This window comes from Girardinichthys multiradiatus, chromosome 14, assembly GCF_021462225.1.
Source record: "Girardinichthys multiradiatus isolate DD_20200921_A chromosome 14, DD_fGirMul_XY1, whole genome shotgun sequence".
NCBI classification, from domain to species: domain Eukaryota; kingdom Metazoa; phylum Chordata; class Actinopteri; order Cyprinodontiformes; family Goodeidae; genus Girardinichthys; species Girardinichthys multiradiatus.
Window position 1 is genome coordinate 27544307 of NC_061807.1, and position 17157 is coordinate 27561463.

The 17157-nt window shown below is 39.2% G+C and overlaps 2 protein-coding genes and 1 long non-coding RNA gene across 5 annotated transcripts; 1 reads left to right on the forward strand and 2 right to left on the reverse strand.

The window, feature by feature from the left end:
* Positions 1-5126: 5126 nt before the first annotated feature.
* Positions 5127-9905, reverse strand: LOC124880248 (zona pellucida sperm-binding protein 3-like). Its single transcript, XM_047385229.1, has 8 exons — positions 9767-9905; positions 9564-9680; positions 7461-7564; positions 5987-6167; positions 5754-5871; positions 5591-5673; positions 5387-5513; positions 5127-5286 (listed from the first exon to the last, which is right to left on the reverse strand). Exons 3-8 carry the CDS (start codon positions 7555-7557, stop codon positions 5194-5196), a joined length of 699 nt encoding a protein of 232 aa, XP_047241185.1. The 5' UTR covers positions 7558-7564; positions 9564-9680; positions 9767-9905; the 3' UTR covers positions 5127-5193.
* On the forward strand, positions 9772-10551 carry LOC124880250. 2 transcript variants are annotated; one of them, XR_007041273.1, is made up of 2 exons: positions 9772-9913; positions 10167-10551. It is a non-coding gene; the product is annotated as an uncharacterized LOC124880250 (long non-coding RNA). The 2 variants fall into 2 exon arrangements; XR_007041272.1 differs by having other exon boundaries at positions 10170-10551.
* cnpy4 (canopy FGF signaling regulator 4) lies at positions 10294-15784 on the reverse strand. Of its 2 annotated transcripts, none has more exons than XM_047385231.1 (6): positions 15625-15784; positions 15359-15485; positions 13569-13665; positions 13288-13410; positions 13050-13167; positions 10294-10633 (listed from the first exon to the last, which is right to left on the reverse strand). In XM_047385231.1, exons 1-6 carry the CDS (start codon positions 15707-15709, stop codon positions 10539-10541), a joined length of 645 nt encoding a protein of 214 aa, XP_047241187.1. In that variant the 5' UTR covers positions 15710-15784; the 3' UTR covers positions 10294-10538. The 2 variants fall into 2 exon arrangements, with proteins under 2 accessions (XP_047241187.1, XP_047241188.1); XM_047385232.1 differs by lacking the exon at positions 10294-10633 and adding an exon at positions 10649-12535.
* Between the last annotated feature and the right edge of the window lie 1373 nt (positions 15785-17157).

The window sequence follows — 17157 nt, forward strand, 5'->3', positions numbered from 1 at the left end:
TTTACAAATGCGTTTGTTTTAGAAAGCTGCTATAATTACAATGTGGATGTAAACTGCAATCTAAAATTTAAATACTGAGCTTTATCCATTTGCATTTACCCAATCTGCATTATATTCCACATATTTAGTCTATTTGTACTTTATTTAAGCGAGGAAGCATTTTATTCCTACCATTACTTTGTCAAAGACCTTCAAACTTTCTTATGATTGTAGCTTTTTTTTTTATTCAGCTAAATAAACTCCTACAGGGAACTTTTTCTCCAAATCAAACAAACCTACAGTGTCTTGCAAAAAAAGATCTGAACACCTCTTGAACCTTTTCACATTTAATTCCACTTCCTATTATAGCAATTGTAGATTGTACAATACATAAATGCATACGTAATGCATACACAGATGTTATACAAACACACATGAACAACCTGCATATGCATGCATGGACACATATATACATACATGCTCCGTCACGGTACAAAACACAAATAAAATGTATTTTTTTGGAGTTTATGTGATAGAACACAAAGTACTGTCTACTTGTATTTGTACATTCAGCTACATTAATTTAGATACTACTAAATATTATCCACTCTAACCATTTGTCCTCAGAATTAGTAAATAGAGTTGATCTGTTTTTAATTTAATTTCAGCAACTCCAGCTGTTCTGTGAAGGCCTCAGAGGTTTGTTAGAGAACATTAGAGAACAAACAGCATCATGAAGACCAAGGAACACAGCAGGCAGATAAGGGAGATTGTTGTGGAGATGTTTAAAGCAGGGTGAGGCTACGAAACAATATCTCAAGCTTGGAAAATCTCACAGAAATCTGTTTAATCCATCATCTGAAAATGGAGAGAATACATCACAACGCCAAACCCCATAGAAAAAAAGGTGATTCCACAAAGTCTTGACTCCAGGGTGGGTGAATACAAATGCACACTTTACAGATTTTTATGGTTGAAACTGCTGAAAACCATCAGTCATTTTCCTCCAATTCAAAGCTACTCACTACTTTGTGTTGGTGTGTCACATAAAATCCCAATAAACCACATGGAAGCTTGCGGCTGTAACGTGAAAAAATGTGAAAAGGTTCAAGGGATGTGAATACTTTTGCAAGGCTCCATTGTGTAAACACTAGAATGCACCTATTAAATGTGTTATATTAGCACTGTATTCAACATAAACACTTCTATTATTCTGGTATCTTTGTATTTCACTTTGCGTTTATGTTTTTATAGTTTGTTTCCATCATTTTGTGATGTTGTGAAACCAGGAGACGCTTGAAAACCACCTTGAACCTTTTGATCAGCATGAAAAAAAGTTTCATATTCCTCGCCTGGCAGCTTCTCCCTTTTAAAAACGAAACAATACAAAAACTTTAAGACTGGGCCCAATATTTCATTGCTTGTTATGCAATTTTATGTTACACCAAACACATCCTCTTTATTAGCACTGGCAGGCAAATTCAGGACACACAGGAAACTCGAGGCATTGACCGGGCTGATGTCTCACCCTCCGCTTTGCTCCAATTATCCTTCAGAGAGCCAAAAAAAGAGAAGAAGAAAATGTTTGAAGCTAATTGGCCGGGCTGGATGGTTCTCAGATGTGAAGCAAAACTGATACAGATGGAAATATAAGAAGCAGAATGGAGGCATGGGGGGGAGGAGGCTTGATTGGAGAGGAGGAAACTTTCCCAGAGAAGGAAATAAAACTGATTGATGGCTTCCCTCGGGGAATGTTTCCCCAGGTGTGCTGTGTGTGTGTGCTTCCAGTGCACTTAAGAAATGCTTGGACCAAGAACAAGAGCAATAAACTAAATTGAGGAGTGAAATAGCACGTTTTTGCGTCAATAACGCACTTTGGCAACATAAATACATAGACACAAGAGACGTGAGGTGGTTGGCGTGGAGGTGGAGGTGTATTGGCACGGTCTGAGAAAGGATTTAATAAAACTAACACTAATTGATAACAGAAGGCCTCCCTAAAATGATGTAAGATATTGTTTAACTGCTTTAATCAGGCCCTTTGAGGTTGCTGCTGACAGGTGCTCTGTGCTGCCAAACTTCACACCCGGAGGCTCTGAGGTGCTAAGAGACCAAAAAGTCATAATAAACAAAGTGCCAGCATGATGTAGTCCTAAAATTCAACATTAAACCCCTGTGACAGGACAAGATTTTATTATACAGGGCATTGACATGGATCGGTTGGAGATTTGATGATTAAAACAAAAAAGCTGTATTCACTCATCCAAACGTAAAGCAACTCAACTAATACGGTCTGCATATCTGAAGTCCAGAGCCGGCCTAAGGCACCAGCAATGCAAGCCACTGCTAACCCACCCTTCACCAGCAGGGGGCCTCCAACAGCGCTTTCCAAAACTATTAATCCCCTTTGAACTTTTTTGCATTTTGTCATATAACAACCATGAACCTGAATGTATTATATTGGGATTTTATGTGGTGGAACCGTGGTTTGCAACCTGTGGCTCAGGAGCAGCAAGTGGCTTTTTTGTCCCTCACCAGGGGCTCAAAAAGTGTGATCAATCAAGCCGTGTTTTCATCAGTTTTTCTCTGCTTTCATGCAATATTTGGATAAAATCTCCTGCAATGTAGTGACACAAATAGTGCAAAAAATATCATTTTTTAAAATCATTTTTATTGTTTTTATTATTAGTTCAGAAACCACAGGCTTTTTTAAACATTTCCCAAAGATATTGAAAATCTATAGAAGAAAAAAAAATGTTTGGTTGTTGTATAAGTTTGATATTTTCTTTATTTTAAAATCTTTGATAGAAAATAAATAGTGGTTATTTAAAAATCAAAGTAAATTTCCCATTGTAGATACTTATAGAAAATCCAGGTTTATCGTTTACAGCTCTAAAAGAAATTTATTTACCTGTACAAAAAGCAAAATAGACCAACAAAAACATGGTAGTGGCAGCATCATGATGTGGGGATGCCTTTCTTCAGCAGGGTCAGGGATGCTGGAGCTAAATACAAAGCAACATATCAGATGTTGCTGTTAATGCTTTGTAAAAACCTTTCTCAGAAATTTCACAGAAATGTTGTGAAATTTGTTGTGAATTGTTGTGTGACTGTATACTGTATTTGTTTTTGTATTTACACAACATTAGGGTAATATTTATTCCAAAAATATAAATGCTAAATGGCATGTTTTTCTTAATATTCCTAAACTTCCACACAAAGCGAGTCTATTTATTGCTAAAATCATCTGGTCAAAACCGTTTGAACAATGGATGGAAAAAATCAAAAACATACAGCTTAGCAAATGAAATCAGAAATAGTTTCTCTTTTCTATCGTTTTTACACATTTTTCTTTTCTTTTTCTGCCATATGATGTTTTGTTCCACAGTAATAAGTTAGTATTCATTGTCATACAATCAGACATATTAGTTATTTCAGTACAAGAGTAAAAAGTGAGATAAAGAAATAAATACAGTGCAGTCGACTCAATCAACAGTGAGATTCAGAGCGTATCAGAAGAGATCTTGTTAGGAGTGAAGATATATCTCAGGTCTGAGATGAACAATAACATTCCCTTCAGATCTAATAAGCTAGAGAATAACTCTGATGGGATCAGTGGATTCAAGCATGCCCTGACAGACATATCAGGCCGCGGGGCAATCTAACCTTCCCATATCCCAGGCATGTGTACGACCCACCAACCCAAACCCATGAAAACCCCATTATGTACCCCCTCCTATTAAACCCTGCTAAGTCCTGGTAATGTCGTCTGTTGTTTCTGTGGGGCATCCGCTGTTTCTGATGACAACCACTCACTGTCAGAAGCTCTGGCAACGTCCTGCGGCTCCAAAGAGAAGAGTGGAAAATTATGCCTGACTGTCATGAGTCCAAATACAATATTTTTGTTTTACCAGAGTTTTCTTCACTTTGTGTCTGTGGTGAGTGTTGACAGAGATGAGTAGCTGACTGTTGATCTGCAGGGGAGGAAAACTCAAACCAAGAAAATGGATTTTCATCCCAGTCACTTCAGAGGAACAAGATTTAAAGTTGGGGCAGCTTCTGCAGCATATATTTCTGTGTCAGACGTCCTGGTGGATAAAAAAGGCCGTCCAAGGACATCAAACTCCACCCTGGTTACCTCATCATTCTCTGTCGCATCTTGTTCATCCGTTATTTATAAAAATAAAAAATCTACAAGATGTAACAAAAAATAAGAGTAAGTGAGAATAGATTGTTGATAGTAAATTTTCATTTAATGTTTCCAGGTGAAGTATTTTTTTTGTAGAAGCTAGTGTTAACACTGTAGTACAGCTAACTGCTATGGGAAGCTAGAAAAGTTGCACCTTAAAACTACCATCAGCCGCTGCTTCAACCTTTCCGATAACTGCAGTGAGTGTGTTGAGGAGTTTTCAGAACATTGCTTTAATGGTGGTGAATAATAGCATCTATGCTACAAGTTCATCCAGCACTGAGTCAAGGTGTCAGGATTTATGGAGCAGCACTTGTTTGAGATATGCAGGGCAACGGTGTTCGATATTAGTACAAAACAAACCCAATTCTACTAATTTTCTCCACAAATTTCTCCCTGACCTGTCTGCTGTGTTCCTTGGTCTTCATGAAGCCGTTTGTTTTTTTATGTTCTCTAGCAAAGATTTGAGGCCAGAAACAAAACAGCTGTACTTATATTGAGATTGAATCACAAACAGGTAGATGCCATCTACAAATTAGGTGTGTTCTGAGGACAAGTGCTGGCACTGGATTTTTTTCAAGGCTATAAGAGCAGAGAGGGGTAACTACAGCTTCCTCCCGCCCCTTTTAGATTTTCATTCGTACAAACCATGTGTAATTTTCCTACTACTTTACAATAATGAAGCACTTTGTGTTCTTTTACATAAAACTCTCAATAAATAGATTGAAGATTGTGGTTGTAATATGACACAATGTGAAAAGGTCAGAGGGGTAAAAATGTTGGCTTTCTACATTTATGGCTTATTTTGCAAAGAGCCTTTATCTGTTTTCTTCATCTTTAAATGCTGCATGCTTTCCCTCTTAGAGTGGTATTTGAGTGAACAATTATCTAAACAAGGTAAATTACACAGCTGCATGTTTTAAATAAACCTTGAGGTCATAAATCCAGTTCCACACACTAATATCTTTGGTTTTTATTAAATTTAATTGCCAACCAGACACCTTCCAGATGGCAGCAATATTAAATCATTCAGTCCTCTTTACAGAATCAAGTCCTGCTGTTATCATCTTGCTCTGGAAGAAATATGATTGGACCCAAAGTTGTTTCTCTGTGCAGCTCTGCAATAAAACAACATCTCGGTTATTATCTGCTGTTCACACGACCTGCTAACTGTATCTCCGACATGTTCAGGAGGAAACCTAGCAGCACACGTTACACCATTTCGTCTGTGCTATTACTCCTTTGCACCCTCTCGTGGGTGAAATCTGAACTGCTGCTTTCAGCCGTCTCTCCGGCTCTGTCACAGCTCTCGCACACATGATCGTCCCCATCTGCTGACCTCCACCTGAAACCAAACCACATGTGTTTTGCAGCACATGCATTTCTTTTTTTAAGAGTGACTTGATGTTCCCAAACACTGACCTCCCAGCTATAAAAGAGCAGGCTTTTGTTTTTGGGTCCTTCTTTAAGATTGGAAGAGCTTCCAGGTAGCAGGTGATGTAAATCTGCAAGGAAGACAGTAAGGCACATTTGTTTTGTAATTATGCAGGAACTAAAATGATGAAGCATTGAATTTGGCACTGACAGAGTTTCTGCGGTTCTGATGGAAGAGGAAAGGCTCCAGCTGAATGCGGAGGAGTTCATCCCGGACCCGGGGCAGGAAGTGAGAGCCGGACCTGCTCAGCTGGGAGTCTGTGAAACATCTGCAAACAACAGGCATGTCCTAATCAGATTTAACTCATACAGCTCCAGACATACTGGTGAGCAGGAAGTGGATGGATTGACTGTGGCAGCAGACATTAAAGAGACAGAACTCACCCCTGGCGGTCTATGAAGGGGTATCTGGGGTGGGAATTCACATCAGGAGCCAGGGTGGCCACACAGCTGCCCACGTACAGACGAAGAGGAGGGTGATGATGATGATGGTCTATTGAGGCTTGGATGTTTACCGTCTCGCTCATGAAGTAAACAGGTGAGTTTCTCTCACTGCTCCAGTCGTCTGATGGCAAAAATAACGAGAAAAGCTTTAACTTGTTCATTTTATCTTTAAGTGATTGATTCATGTCGTACTTTCAAATGTTTAAATGTTTAAAAATTATCCTCTGGGTTTTCCAAGGACCTTTACATTTTTATTTGCTTTTGCAAAAATACTTATACTTCTTGAAATGTAATTACATTTTGTCACACTACAGCCACAGTCCTTAATGTATTTAATAGGATTTTTATTTGGAATACCAACAGAATTTAGTGCATAATTGTAAAAGGGGAAGGGTTTTAATTCTCTGCATCGCCACCAGAGTTACCACTGGCCTCTTGGCTGCTTCTCTGATTAGCCAGTCAGTTTACATAGACGGCCATGTCTTACTAGGTTTGCAGTCATGACATGCGTCTCCAATTTTCAGATGATGGATTAAACAGTTCGATTTGAGATGTCAAACATTTCAGATACCGTTTCATAACCTAACCTACCTTCTGAAGGCAGACGGTTGCACTTTATTTTACTGAGGGGTATTAGATGAAAGAACGGCTAAATACATTGGTGTGCCAAATAAAATACACCGAAGTTTGTAGTTGTAAAGAAAAGAAATATGATAAACTTTAAGGCATATGAATACGTCTAAAAGGCACTATAGACAACTACTAAGCACACTGCAATGCTCGTCTTCCTAGTTACTATTTGGCAAAAATAAATAAATCTGAACAGCAGCTTTTGAAGCAGTGACTATAATGAGTTTGCCATTTCTAATTTCTTGTAGCAGCTCCTAGTGCGCTTAATAAATATTAAATTCAATCTTCAGGCTCTTTGTTCTCAGCTTTTGAATCTAGGAGAAGTACAAAAGATAACACAGTTTTACATTTCCGTATCAACATAAAAAACTGGGCACCTCAACATTGTTTGCAGAGTATCCTGAAGCTAATTTTTAAAAAGAGGTCAGAGACGAATGAGTCAATATCTGACCTCTTTTGAAATGTCCTCAATAAATCTGAATATAAAACTCCAACAAAGATCTAATATAGGGATCTGAGAGATGCCTTCTCCTCAAAGTGAAGGAAACGGAAGCTTTTTCAGAAATGGTCTCGGTAAACTGAGGTAGTCAGGAAGCAAAACTAAGAATTATCAAATTATTTTTTAAACTTTATAAATCAAAGGCTTTAGAGAGAAATTAATCAGAATTTAACAATATTGTTAAAGTCACTATTAATGTGTTCAGACGAGGTCAGTAAAAAAGGTCTCCTTAGTTCTCAACCTTCTCATAATAACCAGCAGCGTGTCAGTTTCTGATTGACCCACCTGCCATGAGGCTGAGGTAGAAATCCAGGCTGAGATGAGCCGAGTGGACGGAGATGAGGGACGTCCAGGTTGGCCTCAGGGCTCCGCTGCTCACCATGTACCTTCTGTAAATATAAACAAAGGACTTCAAACATCTTTATCACAGACGTCCGCAGCTGAAGGACCAAATAAATGGTAGGTAGGTAGTTAAACAAAAGATTAAAAACTAAAATACCATAACTGTTTGAGGTGGGAATACTACTAAAAGTCGACTGATTAATAAAATTGAGCAATAAACACCTATAAGCTGTTGGAAATACTCTGTAGTGATATAATTACAGTCCCTAAACTGAAATATTCAATTTCCAGATAGTTCCCGGTCTTCACAGGAGCAGACAACCCGGATCAGAATACGTGATGCTCAGAAAAGAGCTCCTTCTCAGACTCTACAGGACTCAGTTAATGTGTTAAATAATAAAGTTTATAATAAGTACAATGAGAGAAAGACTGAACTAGTTTCTATTGTTCAGATGGGTTTCCAAGAGAAAGCATGTTCTCTGCAAAAAAAATAAGGCAACACAAGTTTGGTTTGAACGCTGCACCTGAATAATGTCCTTCAGACCACAGTAGAGATGTTTGGCCATAATGCACCAAACCAAACCCAGCATATCAGAACACACTTAATTGTGAAGCACAGTGATGGAGGGCTGATGATTTGGGCTTATTTTGCAGTCAGAGGACCGTGACACCTTAAACTCACTAAGTAAAACATGAGCTCCTCTGTACACTAATTATTGTACACTCAAGTAAGAAGTCATCTGTCTGACAGCTGAAGCTTGGTAGATCTTGGGTCACGCAGAAATGAAGCATTGTTGCAAAGAACAGTGGCCCCAAAAGTCTCCACAACGACGTGAAAGACCAAAGCAGTCAAAGAGAAGATGATTACTTCATGTTCTTACTGTTAAAGGTGGCTCCACGGGTTGTTGAATCACGAGAGGTACTTGGTGTTACTCATACAATGAATCTCTTCTTTACCTTAAATGTAGCTTTGTTCATTTATAGCAGAAGAAAAGCTGTGATTGTTTGTAGGGAATTAAATGTTTTCACACTATGAGAGTGGATTAAACAACAGATCAAACCAGGTTTACAGAAAGTCTTGTTCATCTTCAGTAACTATCTGCTTCTACAGTCTAGACCTGGTTTGGTTTAGTTTTTGTGTTTTAGTGACTGAAGATAAAGGAGAAACTGCAAAGCTCAAAACTTCACCAAGATCACTGCTGGTCAGGAGTTAGTGTCTCTCCACGTTGTACTGATTCCATCTATACAATTTGACATTTGCACAATACTATATTAGCAAACTTAAAAAATATCTCAAAACCCTAATTTGTATAGATTTAGCTAGTAGCACTAAAAAAATGCATCTTATACTTTCTTGGAACAGAGAGATTATTTCTCAGGACTTACCAGGAACTTTAATGAAACACTTAGGTTACTTTTCTGCAGCTTACTAGATACTTTTCCAGCACTTTCTGGAAACCAACCTGTAAATGTCTGGAGAGTCCAAAAAGTACCACGAAAGTACCTTTTAATTCCTGGAACATAACCTCTAAATTCTGCAAAGCGACCTCCTGGGAAGTCTGGGAAAAGTACTTGGGGAATGAATGAGCCTGGTAGGTTTTAAAACCAGACCTGGACAGCTCCAGGTGGTACCTAGTAAATCCAGAAAAGTAACTGGCACATGTGGGAACGTAACCTTTAGGGTCTGTAAAGTATCGCTTAGGTCTGAAGAAAGTAGTAAGTTCTGCAAAGTAGCCTCTAAATCTGGGGACAGAACCTTGTAACTTTGGGTAAAGAAACAGTACAATTCAGGAAAGTTTCTGGAAAATTCTGGAAAAGCAACTTATAACTTTCAGGAATATACAGGATATATAACATAAGGCTTCCAAATAGTTTTACTGTGTTGTACAGCTAGGTCTAAAATCCATCTTTAATGTATTTTATTATTTATAGTTGAAACATTTTCCAAGAAATTTCCAAGAATTTTACAAGAAAGCAGTTGGTCAAATAAAACTTTACTATCCAAAAATATTTAGGTCTAAAATTAAAAGTCCCTTAATTTTTCACCGTTTGTGCTGACAACACAGGAACAGCAGCTCCCTCCACCTGGAACGTGTCACCAGGCGATGATCCAGGGAAGAAGAACAGCAGCATGTTGCTGTACAGAACCGCACCGTCTGTGAACTGAAAAACGCAAAGCAGGATAAAAACCAGCAGGTGGCAGCATGGAGCGGCTCTGATGCAGCTGGGGGTCAAAAAGTGTCACCAACCGTCACTCTGCTCCCACACTCAGCCAGAGGAGCCCTGATGATGAACTCTCCATCTGCAGAACGCCTGGTGGTGCAGCGACCCCATCCAGAACCAGATGGTCCGAGTCTTAGTCCGACAAGCTCCACTGGGGGGTTGGGGTCTCACAGGTGAGGTCTCATCACGATCTCCATGCTGTCTTCCTGACAGCTCACCACAAGGGCCTGGTGCTCTTCATTTGCATCAGGATCCTGAGACTGAGAGCTGGCCTCCAAAGCAGCCAGGTCAGAGTAGGTTAGAAGTGGTTTGGTTTGATCCGAGTAGCTCTGAGCTCCCAGGAGACAGACAGAAAACATGAAATAAACAGGAAAACCAGGCATTGTTTGGTTGGTTTACAGCTGCTTCTCTGATTCTGTCTGTCAGCAGGAGCCAAGAGGGGCGCAGCTGAATCTGATCGGGCCTGATTACCTCAACAGCACCGACACCACCAGATGTTTGCTGACCTTCCAATGATCTCATCCTGATGAGGTTAAAGACATGCAGTCAACAATGTTGTTAAAAAGATTTATTTCAACATATAAAACTGTACAATGGTGCAATGTGAAGTAAAAAACACCTTTATGTTGGAAAATCTGTACAAATGAAAGGAAAGAGTCGTGTTGCACAGTGGCAGATTATTCTTTCTGCAAAACACCACCTTCAACACATCATTTCTGCTTCTGTCCTTTGAGATGGACCTGTGATCTGAGGCTGAGGTTTAGTGTCGTCTTCTCCACTTTAATAAAAAGGTTTCCCTCATAGTTCTCCAGCATCGTGCGTTGTTCTCTCTTTCTCTGCTACCGTTGTTTCTTCATCGCCCATGTCGCCTTTCCACACCTCCTTCAGACATTCTGCACATGGGATAGCAAACGCATATGTATGGTTCAGATAACGTACACTTTATAAGCAACTAATCGCTGGTGTTTCGCCAATAAAATAAGTAAAGTCCTTTCAATTGTTACATAATTTAGGAAATTCAAGGTGCAGAACTTTTTTTTTTCCTAGGAAAACTGATTTTATTTTTTTTTAAACGACAAAATGGTTAAATACAATAATACAGAGGTGGCCAAACATAGTCCTCAGGGGCCGGCGTCCTGCATGTTTTAGATGTGTCTCTGTCCAGCACAACTGATTTAGATGATTGCATTACCTCCTCATCGTGCAGCAGGAGGCTGTTTGTCACCCGTTCATAAAAGTCAGGTGTGCAGCAGCAGGGAAACACCTAAAAATGCAGGAAAGTGGGGCCTGAAGACCAGGGTTGGGGACCTCTGTTTTACACCATGGGTCTCAAATTCAGTCCTTGAGGGCCTTTGTCCTGCAACGTTTAGCTTAGGTCCAACACACCTGAATTATACAGCTCAATTACATCCTCAGCAAGCAAACAGGTTCTCTAGAGTTCCCCTATTGACCTAATTACCTGATTCAGGTGCGTTGAAGCAGAAACGGATCTAAAGTTTGCAAGACACCAGCCCTGGTTGACTGGAATCTATGGTTACGTTCACACTGCAGGTCTTGATGCTTAAGTTGTTATTTGAAATCCTATTTGTTTTTTGAGTCGATCAAAGTGACGTAGACGTGACACAGCAGCTCACTATTTACGGAAGTAATTATGACCAGATCATAACAAGACGAAGAAAGGTACGGAAAAAGAGACTTCACCACTATGAACAATGGCCTCTTGTGGAGCAGTGAGTGTTGCTGCTGTAGAGAAGTCTGTGCGGATGCGAAGCCAGAGCCGGGAAGATGACGTGAAAGTCAGATAAAATGCGACATAACCGGTTCTGACTGTGGACGCTTTGAAAACTATTGGATACAAATCCAATTTAGCACCAGATTTGGAAGCGGCAAAATTCAGATTTTTTTTAAGGAGGTGAACAGATTGGAATTGGGTCGTTCAGATCACCCAGACCTTCTGGCCCAACTGCATTGGAATAGGTTCTCTCACGGATCATGTTTAAGGTCAGATAACAGAGTAAATGAAATATTAACATAATGAAAAACTGGATTAAAATTGATGCTTCTTAGTTTTTCAGTAAACAATGTTTATGAGGAAATGCTAAGATTGTGCAGCTGAACAAATGGACTCGGACTGAAGACAATAAGAAGAAATGTGGTTTATATTGACATTTGTTAAAATTAAGTAAATCACTATTCATCTAGTATTTCAAATTATTTTAATTTATCTCATATTTTTTAATTATTCGTGTATTTTAAATTCTTACACTGTGAAGGGCAAAGAAACGTAACAAATTATTTAGATATTTCTTTTCATTTATTCATTTAATTATTCATGTTCACTCTTATTTATAAACTGTATGTAATAATATTTATTTATCATGGACTTTACATCAATTTACTGATCACAAAGTACTACAATAAAGAGTGTAAAAAAGACAAAAAAATAAAACTGAAATTAAATAAAAAAGAATATTTCAGATTTTAAAAACCAGGGTTTTTAGTGCCGTTTTGAAGACTCTGAGGTGATCTGGGAGAGCTTTCCACAGCTGTGCAGAAGGCCCGCTCTCCTGTAGAAGTTCATTGGGTCCTTGGGATTTGGAGTTGTGATGAAGTTGCTGAACGGAGATGTGGGGAGTGGGGTACCTTAAGGGAACTGGAGGCGTTTCCATGGACACACTGATAGGTGAGGAGGCAGCTCTTGTATTGGATGCGGGCAGAAACAGGGAGCCGATGGAGGACTGGAATGATGTCGTCGTCGTTTTTTTAGTTTTTGTTAGAGTCCTGGCAGCGCTGATCTGAACAGACGGAAGCTTTTGAAGATTTTTTTTGGTTGTACTTCATTTCGCTTTATGCATTATTTACCTAACAATTATTAATCAAATATTTTTGCTTATTTCAGTACTAGACGGTATGTACTAATTCATTTTATTTACATAGGCACTTTAATTATTCCTTTATTTAAACAATTCCCAATAAATAATCAAATGAAGATGATTATTTGCCATTCAGCAGACTTCCTGCAAGTTTCAAAACTTGATGAAAAAGCAAAAAAGAGGTGAAATAAATGAAAGGTTTCTGCCCAACTAAAAAAGTAGATGTGAATGTAATTAAGACACTGAAAACCACTATCTCATTATTTTTGTGAGACTGCAACCAGGCTTAGTTTCATCTCCTGCTTGGTGAATGATTCGCAGCATCAGTTGCAGTTTCCAGTCACAATCCTTCATGCTACGCTAGTCTGTTTGAGCATCAAAACCTAAACCCGACCCTTTACCAGGCATTGAGCATCTCTCCGCTTCTGTGTCATACCTCGCTCTGACGTCTTTAGCACGTGATTCTCACAGAGGAAGCTCTCCAGCCTCTGGTCCTGGTGGTGGAAGTACCAGTCCTCTACCACCTCCTCGTACAGCTCCAGCATCGTCTCACACTGATCACACAAAACACACTTTGTCTAAAAACGCGGATCCACATGGAAATACGGACAAATACCACATTGTTTTTGGGCAAACATTTAGCTTTGGTCACAGGTGGATATTCTCTTTCTTACCTGTTTCTTCATATTTGTCACCTCCGCCGACGGTTCGTCCCAGAGCTCATACGGCATACCCAGGTCTACTTTCACTCCTTTGTTGACCAGATTCTTCAGAGTCGTCATGGTCTGACTGGAACCCTGCCGAGAAACAGAATATCTTTTTGTGATTTATTTCACTAACCACATGCTTAAATAAACGCAGGCTACTCAATTTGGTGTTGGAATGGTGGTAAATAATCCCACCTGTGACCACTGCTTGTTTCTAACAAAACACATTCAGTACAATCAGACGTTACCTTGGCGTATCTGAGGCTGCCAGGCCTCTCAGCGTGGACGTTATACTGCAGGATGCGCTCACATATGTTGTCCACCGCCTCAGTAAGCCGAGTTTCTCTAAAATAAAACACGAAAGGTTAAATACTGACCTCTAACAAAGCTTTAAACGCCAACTGTCTCCAGACAAGGAAATATAAATATAACCTCAAGCATACAAAACAACACAAAGGTCACATGAGGTTCCTCAAAGCTCCATTCTCAGGCCACTTTTATTGAACATCTACAAGCTCCCAATCCCAGATAATGGAGTTTTGTGACCACAGTCCTTTGCAGTTACTAAGCCAGTGTGTCTGTAATACCGAGGTGTGGATGGATCAAAAGAAAAAGCTCACTTTGCAACCAGAACTTTTCAGAGGAAGCTGACTGAGGGCTCAGGGTATTACACAGTCATCCCTGAGCCAGGCCATGCCAGCCATATGGGACGACCTCATCCGTTTGTTGCTCAGATATATATTAAATTCCCATAAACTGGGGCTAAAAAAGTAAACATCATATTGCAATTTGCAGCAGTGTGCCGGTTTCTAAATGTAATCCGAGCTATGACTACACCCGTATTGCTATAAGGGCATCTGTAAGTGAATATTCTTTTGTGAATAGAAACATGTGCGCCCTATTAATGATGTGCAAATGTGTCTCACAAATGCAATGGCACATTGGCCTCCTCAACTCATTTTCCCCTTATGCTATACTAATAATAATTATTCTAATTATAATAGTTATGTTGCTTTTTAATGTGATGTCCTGCATCATTTTAAATATTTAAGGTACTTCACGTCGTTTGTGTGGTGATAGTCCTAATAGAAATATGGGAGGAATATTCATGCCAACTATAATTGAGCTCATTGCAGAAGCCAGATAGCGCCTTTTGGATTTGACATAAATTGCTAAATAATTTTTATCCTGGCCAAGGATAATAATTCAGCTCCAACCGTGTTAACGACATTTAACCTTCTGCCTCTCCCTGTTTGCGTCCACCATGGACACTGAGATCTGCAATTCATATTCATTGAACCTCCTATTTCTTGCTTTACTGACGGCAGCCGTTGCCATGGTTATTTGCATGCGTGGTGGGTGGGTGCGCCTAGTTCACCACAAATTTGGGTGTATGAAGGCAACATGTGCGGTGACATGTCTACTCAGAGTTTCATACATCTGAAGGTTTTGTGCGCAGGTTTCGGAATTTGTCCCTAATGCAAACTTTTAGCATGAAAAGGAAACATTTTCCACAATTTTCTAAAGTATTTCTTCTCTTTCATGTAATTTTCTTTACCTCTGTTTCTTTATTATCATCTGAAGCCCCTTGCATTGACTTATCACAACTTGTTTGGTCTAGTTCCAATTATAACGTGAGGAACATTTGAAACACTAACTGAATTTTATTGGAGCTCTGGGGTTTTACACGCTCTGCACTTATGGGCAGTTTGCTGGGACGTCCAGAACTGGGAAGATTGGCAACTATGGTAAAAGTGTTAAAACTTTAACATTAATTATTCTTTCATTTGAAGACAAGTTTTCAGGAAATTTTGCCGGTGAGCACATCAGGTGGGGCTGGTCCTGGGGCTCAACCAAGAACCGCTGGAGCCACTGGAAGGACAGACTTCAAATTGTTCTGAAATAACCTCAAAACCCTGCTCAGATTGACGGCCGGCAACAATTGCTCCTCTAAAGTCATTGCTGTTCTCTTTCCATCTTGGCATTGTGTTAAAACATGATGAGGATGAGGACACAACAACAAACCGAGCAGACTTACGAGGTATTGTATTTAATCTTCCTCCTCCTCTTGCCTGTCTCCAGTACCTCTCCAACCTCCAGGACCTCTTTGGAGCGACCAGTTTTCTCCAGAGCCTCCTGCAGCTCCATTGTCAGAAACTTACACACTGACAAATAAATAGCCATTTAATATTAATTACAGGCTCACCAAACGATCACAGTCGCCTGGCGCACAAAGGTTGCAGTCAGCATACAGCTGTAACAACAACAACAAATGGGATTTGGAGTCTTTTTTTGGTGTCATACCTTCGCATTTATTAGGCAGCCTATCGTCTTCACTCCCCGCAGCAAAGCAGCAGACACAAAGCACGGCCAGAATTAACGCTTTCATTCCGAATATTTGTTTTAAATAGAGGGAATTAAGGTTTAGCGCCACATCGGCATCCTTTACTTTCTGTTGCGCATGCGCATTACATCAGAACAGGCACGACGAGTCAATGGCTGCTGTCTCGATAACAGGGAAGGGAAAGAAGGACAATAGATTTGTTCAAAGAAACAAAGTGTAGAAAATGCAAATATGGAGATAATTAAAAAGAAAACTGTACAAAATTGAAAAGCAAAATATTATTTAATCACAGGAAGCTGGATGGGTTTTTATTGTTTATAAAATGCATGCTCTGAGAAAAAAAGCTGTCTCATGGTAAAAAGGTAGAAACTATCTCAGAACTTTAAGAGTAAAAATATCACTTTAAAATAATAGAATAAATTATAAACTTTAAAGCCCCGTCACTGAGATATTTCAGCAGAATACTGAATATAAAACATGGTACTTCCAGCCTTATGTGTTTAGCTTATTTACTCTGAAATACCTAAATAAAACGCAGTGTCCTTGTTAGTAATTTTGAAACAGGTAAAACATGGTGGTGGCAGAATCATGCTGTGATAATGTTCCTTCAACACCGACAGGGAAGCTGGTCAGAGTTGAGAAGGTTTACCATCCAGTAGCACAAATACCCTAAACATGCAGCCAGAGCTACAGTAGAAAATGAACCATATTCTTGTGTTAGAATGGCCTAGTCAAAGTACAGACCCAAACCCAGGCTTAAAACATTCTCAGAATTAACTTTGTTCCAGTAGGGCCAGGGAAGCTGTCAGTGTCTTTAATCTAAAGTGTTGAACATGTCTTCATTTTTCACAGTTTAAATATTTCTCATTGGGTCATTGACATAAAATTCACACTAGATGTTGGTATGTGTAATCCATATATGCAAAGAAATCAAATTGCTCCACAAATGAAGTTATGGGTACAAAAAATTTTTCTATTATAAAAGTTTTCTATTTACTTAAGTATTGTACAGAGTGGTACGATTTATTTGAGAGCAAATAAAAAACATACTAATGGCAATGGTTACAGTTTTTAATTTAATGGAGCATTTTAAAACCTCTGAATGCTCCAGTGAGTGCTGCTGGAGACATCATTTCACCATAAACCAGCTACTGCCAGAAGTCTCTCATTGGATTTCTGACAGAGGAGTCAAAATGATAATCAAAAGCAATTAAATAGATAGTTTCTCCATACAGGAGATGCCTTGAACTTGTTAATTACCAAAAACAATGCTATTCCACAAGGTGTTAAACACATTTCTGTATTGTGTTCAATACTTATTCCTCGAGTCATTCCAGTCTTTCATCAACTGCCTTTCTGAATTAATAACCCTTTGTTTTTTTTATATGTGTGCATTACTTTGGTTGCAGCCAACATCACTGTGTGGATTTAATGTCAATGACCCCTATTTAAACGCTATTTAAAGGGAATTCGGTACTTATTTCACATGCTGT

What these genes read in the sequence shown, in the direction of transcription:
- LOC124880248 (XM_047385229.1), bottom strand. Translation starts at nt 7,557, where the DNA reads ATGGTGAGCAGCGGAGCCCTGAGGCCAACCTGGACGTCCCTCATCTCC. An exon ending in CTACCTCAGCCTCATGGCAG is followed by an intron (nt 6,168 to 7,460) that starts GTGGGTCAATCA and finishes TTTTGCCATCAG; the next exon opens with ACGACTGGAGCAGTGAGAGA. An exon ending in GTAATAGCACAGACGAAATG is followed by an intron (nt 5,287 to 5,386) that starts GTGTAACGTGTG and finishes GTTTTATTGCAG; the next exon opens with AGCTGCACAGAGAAACAACT.
- cnpy4 (XM_047385231.1), bottom strand. Translation starts at nt 15,709, where the DNA reads ATGAAAGCGTTAATTCTGGCCGTGCTTTGTGTCTGCTGCTTTGCTGCG. An exon ending in AAGATTAAATACAATACCTC is followed by an intron (nt 13,666 to 15,358) that starts GTAAGTCTGCTC and finishes GTTTTATTTTAG; the next exon opens with AGAAACTCGGCTTACTGAGG. An exon ending in GCTAAAGACGTCAGAGCGAG is followed by an intron (nt 10,634 to 13,049) that starts GTATGACACAGA and finishes TCCCATGTGCAG; the next exon opens with AATGTCTGAAGGAGGTGTGG.